This window comes from Artibeus jamaicensis, unplaced genomic scaffold (genome assembly GCF_021234435.1).
Source record: "Artibeus jamaicensis isolate MK-2021 breed Jamaican fruit bat unplaced genomic scaffold, CSHL_Jam_final contig_585, whole genome shotgun sequence".
Taxonomy (NCBI): Eukaryota; Metazoa; Chordata; class Mammalia; order Chiroptera; family Phyllostomidae; genus Artibeus; species Artibeus jamaicensis.
The window spans coordinates 13,350,188-13,357,697 of record NW_026521894.1 but is presented as its reverse complement, the minus strand read 5'-3'; the positions used below and the strand labels follow the sequence as shown (position 1 = coordinate 13,357,697).

Here is a 7,510-nt window from a genome sequence, read left to right as displayed (position 1 = left end):
ATTCTGTTATAATGTTGATGAGGAAAATCTTGATTCGCACCAGGACCCGTCTGCATGGGTTTGTTTCCTCCCACATCCCGAATGTGTGTGTCCGGTGAGTCAGCGGCCTGAACCGCCCCAGCCTGAGGGGTGTGAGTGCTCCTGCGATGGCAGGGTGTCCTGTCCAGGGTGGGCTCTGGTCTGTCCCCCTGACCTGTCAGGGAGACTCCCGCCACCCTTGCCCTGAAGTGGAGGAAGCAGGTCTGACAGATACCGGTCTGACTTATTATAAATCTTTCTTAAATATATGTATAGCTCACATTTGTTTCAGTGTTAAATATTAGAAGGGTTTGGGGTCCTTATTGAGAATTTTGCTGATGTTTTTGTGACCAGAAGTCTGCCTTAGGAACTTAACTCGTGTTTATATCGATTAGCCTAGGGTGAACTCCTTTTGGTTTAAATCCTTTTTCTGACAGTCAGTTTCTAAGAACCCATCAAAGACATTAAATGAGGACTTACTGTATTTTGTGGAACTGCCTATAAAATTATAGTCCAGATTTCTTGGGGCCCCATGTCCCCAGTAGTTCCTGAATCTGCCCCTTGCTGGTCCACTGTCTGTCTGGTGGCCGGACTCGGTTCCTCCTAGAGCACGCCTCACAGTTAGGTTTCTCTCCCCTGCCTTTCTGTGTCATTCCCCACCTGCAAATTCACGCTACCAGTTGTCCTCGGCCTCTGTCTTCTGCTTGGCTCTCTTTTAATCTGCTCTTTATATTAACAACGTCTTTTAAAATCTGCCGCTGTTGGTTATAGAAGGTAGAAGGAATACCTGGGACCCTACTGAAATGTTTGTTTCTAAGTGTTTCTCTATTAAACGACTGTGAAGGAAACCACCAGTGAGCAACAGATTTCAACAAATATTTAAAAGATGGAAAGCATACACAAGGCCACCAAAGGGAGCGGAGGTGGCCAGAGGAAGTGGAGGGAGGCGGGCGCAGTGGAGGGAGGCTTGGTGCTAGCCGGCGTGGAGGAGCGGCAGAGAAAGTCTACACACGCTTGCCCCCATGACCTCTGCCCACATCTAGGCTTCAGGCAACCCAGCTTCAACCCCTGGGGCACGGAGATCCTAGAAGAGGTCTTCTCTAAATAAATTACATTTTGGCTCGTGCTGCAACTTCACATGTGGTGAAATACGTGGTGTTGGCACCCCAGAGAGAATCACACTTACCCCAGCGTTTGCTGGGTCTGCACTCCAACATCTGCCAGCTCCACCCTGAGGGACTCTGTACACGCAGACAATGACCAGAGATATTGTACATAACAACGGAACTCTAACACATTATCTGCAGTAATCAGCTCCGACTTTCAGGAAGTTAGAGCACTGTCTCTAGCAACTAGCCCAAGAAGCCGAAGAATAACCCCTCCAACAATTAGCCCCAAACAGCCAGGACTTGATTAATAACCGACAGCTTCCCTGATTTTTAATCCCTGTTTCCAACTGAGGGCCAACAAGAGAAAGCCGAATATGCAAATATGCACTTTAACCAATCACACAGGATGCCCCACTTCTGGTCCGCCTGCCTACAGCTTCACTGAAACAAGCTTCCCCCCTGCTCTGCTGACCTTTGAGCCTCTGCCAAAACACAAGTAATGGTGGCTGACTCCCTTGTTAGGGAAGCTCTGAATAGTCAGCCTTTGCTTGTTCACATTTGGTTGGTCTTCATTTATTTCTACACTCTGAAGCAAAGTCTTCTAGTGAACAAGCCCTCCACATGCACCCATAACTCCCCATCGGCTTTGCTAGTCAGGGGAAAGGAGACCCGTGTATATGACCACGGAGGACCCCATAGCAGCTAAATAGAAAAATGGACCTGGCCCTCAGTCTCCAATATGGACATGGGGCCAAGGTCACCAGACACAGAGAAAACAAGCAGCACACAGGAGATCAAGATAAACAGAACAGATTGACCTTGGAGGAAACAAGTCATTCAGAGACTATAAACAAGATTAAAAAATAAAGTCTAATTAGATCTTCAGCAAGATTTGAGAACATAGTACATCCATAACACTGAAAACAGCAGGCTGTGAAGAATAACCAGGGAATACAAAATAAAAAGTCTCCTGGAAATTAAAACTAAATTGCCAAAATTAAAAACATTGGAAGATTAAGCTGAGAAACGCTAACAGAATAGAGGGGGGAGGAAAAACAGCCTGAATGTGTGGCAGAAAAGACACCACCTTTTGTCGACTTTTGCACAGCTAAATCCAGAGATGGTTAAAAGTGGGTGCCCCTCGGCAGGGGTCCCGAGACCAAGGGGCTGGCTGAGTGGGGCTCTGTCATTGTTAGAGAGCCTTGGACGTAAGTACTTTAGACATGTGCATGGACTACTCTGATTAAAAAGATAATTTATCTGCAAATCTGACAGTTTCATTCCACTACTTCAAGTTCATCACTCCTCTCAACTACACATGGGGAGAGAGCTCATTCTCTCTTTTCTGACCATGACCAGCCACAAGCCAGCCCCCTCCCGCTGCAGTCCCTGTGTTTGCCCCAGCTCCGCTCAGTGATTTAAAGGGCTGTGTGCTGTGAGCTGGGACCGTGGGGTCAGACTTACTTGGTTTCAAACCCCCACATGCTTCTGTCCCACTTTGAGAAACGGGGGGACGAGAGTACCTCTGAAGGCTTCTGTGAGGTTTGAACGAGAGTGACAGGGGCTTAGAGGAGCCCCAGGCGCAGTGTGAGTAACCAACAAACAGGGCCCCCATTAGGGGGGCTATTTTGAGAAACAGTCTTGTTTTTTGAGAACTAGTCTTGTTTTTTCCCAATTTTAACCCCTCTTTGACTATTTTCCACATTTATAACTAAGAATACTAAAAAAAAAAAACTGATTAAACTCTCAGCTTTATTACTAAGCACACACCCTCAGACATTTCATAATAGTCCTGAATTCTTAAGACATTTAACCTATGTTTTTGAAGCCACAGTTTATTGACTAGGAGCAATGAAAGGTCCTGCTTCCTATAGTTCATGTCTGGCGTTTTCTTTCTGTTCTCAATAAAGCGACCCTTCTTCAGTGGGGCTTAAGCCTCACTCCCTTCGAGGGGCCTCCCCGGACCCCCGCCCCTCCTTCTTGCAGACTTCTAGAGAACTGCCGCTGTCTGTCCCCTGCTCTGGACTCTGAGCACCTCACTCGGAAAGGAGGTCCTTTTGTTGGTTTTAGAACACGAGTTCTCTGTAGCTGGGTTTGCTCAGTGAGGAGCATGTTCAAGGGGAGCGTGGGAAGAATAGAGGTGGAATTCAAATGATGAGCAGGGCTTGCTGGTATCTGGCAAGAACGGGTTATTGTTAGAAAAGCCAACTAACTCAGGTCAGAAACATTAGAAGCCTCTCTTTATCAAAAAGGGAAAACAGGTTGAATGGAAGGGACCACTTCTGCTGGGAAGCTACTGGGCTTCAGGCTCCGGGAAGTTCTGAGTGTGCAGGCAGCTGCCAGTCCACTTACAAGAGGGATGTGAAGGCCTCCTCAGGGCACCTTCTGTAGTTTGGCTCTGACTGCTCCGTCTTGTTCTTCGGGACACGGCGCTGCCTAAGCAGCATGCACTGCATCCCAGCAAACAATGGCACTGACTGTTTCCATTTCCTTTTTGTAAGTTAAGATCCTCTGGTTCCAAAGCCTCACTCCTCTTAGCAGATGGGGAAGCCAAGACAGTCTTAGATGATTTAGAGGAGTTGCCAAAAGTGCTATAGGAAGTGGGAAAGCTGATTAGAACTCAGGTGTCCACAATTCTGGGCTGTGCTGAGGGAAAGCCAAAAGCAGCTGAGGCCACTGCTTCAATCTTGGTGTCCGAAATAGAGCCAATGATCTGGGCGGCCCCACCCTCCCTCTGGTTTTAGGTCTTTTGTACAGTGTATCTCTTGCTGAAAAAAAGAAAAGGGTGTGTGGAAAGTACTACCACCTGAGAAGTGTAAGGTTATAACGAGGGGGTCTGGTGTGCGCTAAAGAAGTTCATCATTATGAGGTAAGGAGCAACCAACTCCGGGACTTCAGTGCAGCAGGCAGACCACCCCCTCTTTGCGCAGCCTGACTCCTGCCCGCAGAGCTGGGACAGAGTAGGCCACACAGAGAGGACAGCTCAGCTGCTGGTGTAGTGGAGGCCCCATCCTGGGAGGGGAGCCCAGGGCTGTCACCAGCAGCTGGGCCGGGGAAAGGGTGGGCGTTTGTGGATGAGAAGAGCCTGGGGTGCCATGTCAGAGACCCATCACCAGCCTTAAAGGCAGGATTGGGCAAGCTGCCTTGTCACTCCCCACCCCTGGCTCCTTCCAGGCAGGGAAGGGCAGAGTGGAGCAGTGGAGGGGATCTAGAACTAAAGGTGCAAGGCTCAGCCCCCTCCCCCCCATCCCGCTCCTGCAGCCTCATGTCCCACTAGTCCCCCAGCCTGTGCTGCTCTGTTTCAGGGCGGGGCCAAGGAAAGAGGCGGTCAGGCCTGGCCCTTAGCTGCAGGAGTGCAGGGGTGTGGGCAGGAGAAGAGGAGCTTTCAGGAAAGCAATAACAGGAGCAGAGAGAAGGCCATGAGAGCACAGGAGAGTTCCCAGGATGGGGCAGGGCTAGCGAAGAGGTGGGCCACGGCCACATTGGGGTTGCCCTGAGAAGGCTCGAACCACTTCTGCAGACACCGCCCGCTGTTCCTATGCTCAGGGCTCGCCTTGAAGGAGTTGCTCCAAATCTTCTCACACAAGTCAGCCGGGGTGGGGAAGTAATGGGGGAAAGGACGGCAGGGGGCCCTTGGCGGACAGCGGCTCTTCCCTGTGGGGGATTAAGGCACAGAAAACTTACCTCTCACTCCTACCATCCTCACATCCCCTTCCTTGGCCTTGGTGGGGGGGGGCACAGAAGGCTGGCACCTGTTCCAAGGCGGGGACGCCCAGGCCCTGCTCCCCCCTGAGCTCTGTCAAGCACCACTCACCCCGACTCCACTCCCAGCCGCTGTGCCAGTTGGATCTGCAGGTGTAGGAAGTGTGGCAGTCTGCCCACCACTGCTCACAGTCCTCCCGGCATAGTGGTGCCCCCAAAACTCGCTCTCCCCGCCCCCTTGGGGCCACCTGGGTCCATGCACAGCCAGAGAGAAGAAACAAACAGTCAAAATATGAAGACCGTCAGTAGCCACAATGGTACTGTTGTGCCAGGTACTACTGGACATATTCTCTTATGACGTCTCTAAGGATTATTTTACCAATGAGAACAATGAGGCTAAGAGATTATAGTTTGTCCCAGGCTCCACAGCTTCTGTTCCTAATACAGAAGATGGGATTCAAATAGTCCCTCCTCCTACTGTTCTCATCTGACCGGTCTCCTGCCGGGGCCATTCTCCAGAGGCAGCTTCCTGTCCATCCCTTTCCCCAACAGCCGCCCCTGACTCTGCTCTTGTCCCCAGGGGGCAGCCGTTCCTGTTCCTACTCACATGCTGAGACTCAGGTGCTTGGTAACAGAGTGTGGCACGGTTGTGCCTCCTGTGTGCCCAGCCCGGTCTTCCTACCTGCTGGATCCAAGGCCCCAGGTTTGGGGAGCACTCATAGAAGCAGATGGCCTGGATAAAGTGCTTCTGACAGTCAGGCATCATCAAGCCACAGTGAACGAGGCTGAAGTTGTAGAGTAGGGACACGTCCAGGTGGGCTTCCCAGCTTGTGTTGGCTGTGCAGCAGGCGTTGTCCTTCCAGGGGATGCACTGAAGGTGGAGGAAGAAGCAAAAGGTATTGGGGGTGGGGGTAAGAGGGTTGGTGAATATCTAGGGTAGAAAGAAAAACATGTCTTCTAGAGGCAGACCCAGGCTAGTGCAATGCCTTTGGGCCAGCACCCCCTGTATAGAAGGAATGCTGACTCTTCGTCAGTATTCACACCCAAGGGCACCTGCACCCTGACCTCCCTGCCACAGGCTGCCATAGTCCCTTAGACACGTGACTTCTAGGCTCTCAGCTCCTGAGGAGCAGCAGAGGAACGCCATGAGACCCAGGGGAATGGGGGCTTGCACTGAGTGGGTGGGCACTGTAACACAGAAGGCTCAGTGAGTGCCAGGTAGATGCCAGCTCTGCTCCTCCTCCCACGTCCCCGTCAGCTGCCTTCAGAAGTATGAGAAGGAGTCACTTAAACCCTGTGTTTCCACAAGGCCTATTGGTTGGAAGGCTAGAGGAAGACGACTGTGTTTGTTTGAATCTATGCTGGACCAATGATGGCCCTCTGGGATCACTACCTGCCCTTGCTCCCCAAGTGGCAGGGCAGCTCAGAGACAGGGACTTGGAGTCACTCAGCAATTATGGTCTCAAAAGTTCATGCTGTCTCTCCCGGTGGCTTTTCCCAAATTCCAACGTGAGGAAACAAACAAGTCAGGGTTGATGAGGGTTCAGAAATCATCTCGGCATTTGTGACCCTTCCCTGACCTGCCAAAGCAGCCCACCTTCCACCCCGAACCTGGTCTTGCCTCTTTACCTCCTCATAGAGCTGGTCTTCTGGGCTGGGCTCTTGCTTGTGGTGCTTGGCCTTCATGCAGACGTTGAGCCGCTTGTCCCCAGCCCAGATGGGTGTGGCTATCCACAGCCCTAATGAGAGCTGCCACCACCAGTCCATGGCCGACTGCAGAGCGGAGACCCACCTGCTTCTGTGATAGGGGGACACACTTCTCTGTTCCCTCCACTGTCCCAAGGACTGAGTATGAGCCTCAAGACTCTCAAGTGGCCACGATGCGCTGGATGCTCCTGGGACCTCCGCCTGACGTAGCACCACAAAATGTCAGGGCAGGTGAGTAAACCTTAGAGGTCTGACACCCACCCCCAAGAGATGCAGAAATGGAAGCCCAGGGCGGGGAGAAACCAGTCCCGTGGTGCAGGAAGTGGCTGTGCACCCACCACAGTGAAATTGGAAACCTCTGGCCTAGCCTGAGTGTACAACCTCACATATCTGTGGTGGAGACTCCAGCCCCACCTTCTGGGCCCAAATCTAAGGCTGCTCTCTCTGTTAAGCACAAGTTTCAAGCAGAGTATTTTTAAAGAACCAGGTATGCCAGGTAGAAAGAAGAAAGTTGCTATCCCTTCTATTGTTTTTTTCATACTTACTTTCAAAGCAGGACCCACTCCCTCCCACCTCCAGATTTTGTGAAGCTGAGGAGACTTCTACGCCCATTTATTACCCACGCCAGCTCCTGCTGGGTCCAGGTGCACGCTCGGATCCACAGGTGTCTCCAATTAAACAGCATCCACCACAGCCCAGTGCAGGGCCCTCCTGTGGCTGGAGCCCAGAGTTTTGGAAAAACAGTTTTTCTTTCTCAGAGAAACAAAGACCTCACAGTGGGTGGGCTCTTCAGTCAGCTGCTGAGCTCCACCCTCAGCTCTGCTACTTGCTGGATGCCTTTGAGGAAAGGACTGAAACTCTCTACGTGTTAGTTTCCATGTCTGTAAAGGGGGCTGTTATGATGGAAATGTTGGAAGAAAGAAATGAAAGGGAAAGTTCATGAAAATGACTTGGCATCATGCCCGGCGCAGAGT

At 51.4% G+C, this 7,510-nt stretch overlaps 1 protein-coding gene across 2 annotated transcripts; it reads right to left on the bottom strand.

Moving 5' to 3' along the window:
• Positions 1-2,141: 2,141 nt before the first annotated feature.
• On the bottom strand, positions 2,142-7,235 carry IZUMO1R (IZUMO1 receptor, JUNO). 2 transcript variants are annotated; one of them, XR_008392511.1, is made up of 6 exons: positions 7,156-7,235; positions 6,459-6,737; positions 5,512-5,700; positions 4,942-5,077; positions 3,480-4,781; positions 2,142-3,302 (listed from the first exon to the last, which is right to left on the bottom strand). XR_008392511.1 is itself a non-coding variant. In XM_037140990.2 (5 exons), the coding sequence occupies exons 1-5, from the start codon at positions 7,219-7,221 to the stop codon at positions 4,513-4,515; spliced, it is 939 nt and encodes a 312-aa protein (XP_036996885.2). In that variant the 5' UTR covers positions 7,222-7,235; the 3' UTR covers positions 2,142-4,512. The 2 variants fall into 2 exon arrangements, 1 of the variants encoding a protein (XP_036996885.2); XM_037140990.2 differs by having other exon boundaries at positions 2,142-4,781.
• Between the last annotated feature and the right edge of the window lie 275 nt (positions 7,236-7,510).

Coding starts and splice junctions, on each gene's coding strand:
- IZUMO1R (XM_037140990.2), bottom strand. CDS start 7,221: ATGCTGTTTAATTGGAGACACCTGTGGATCCGAGCGTGCACCTGGACC. Junction 5,701..6,458: donor AAGACCAGCTCTATGAGGAG/GTAAAGAGGCAA, acceptor CTCCACCTTCAG/TGCATCCCCTGGAAGGACAA. Junction 4,782..4,941: donor CGGCTGGGAGTGGAGTCGGG/GTGAGTGGTGCT, acceptor AATCCCCCACAG/GGAAGAGCCGCTGTCCGCCA.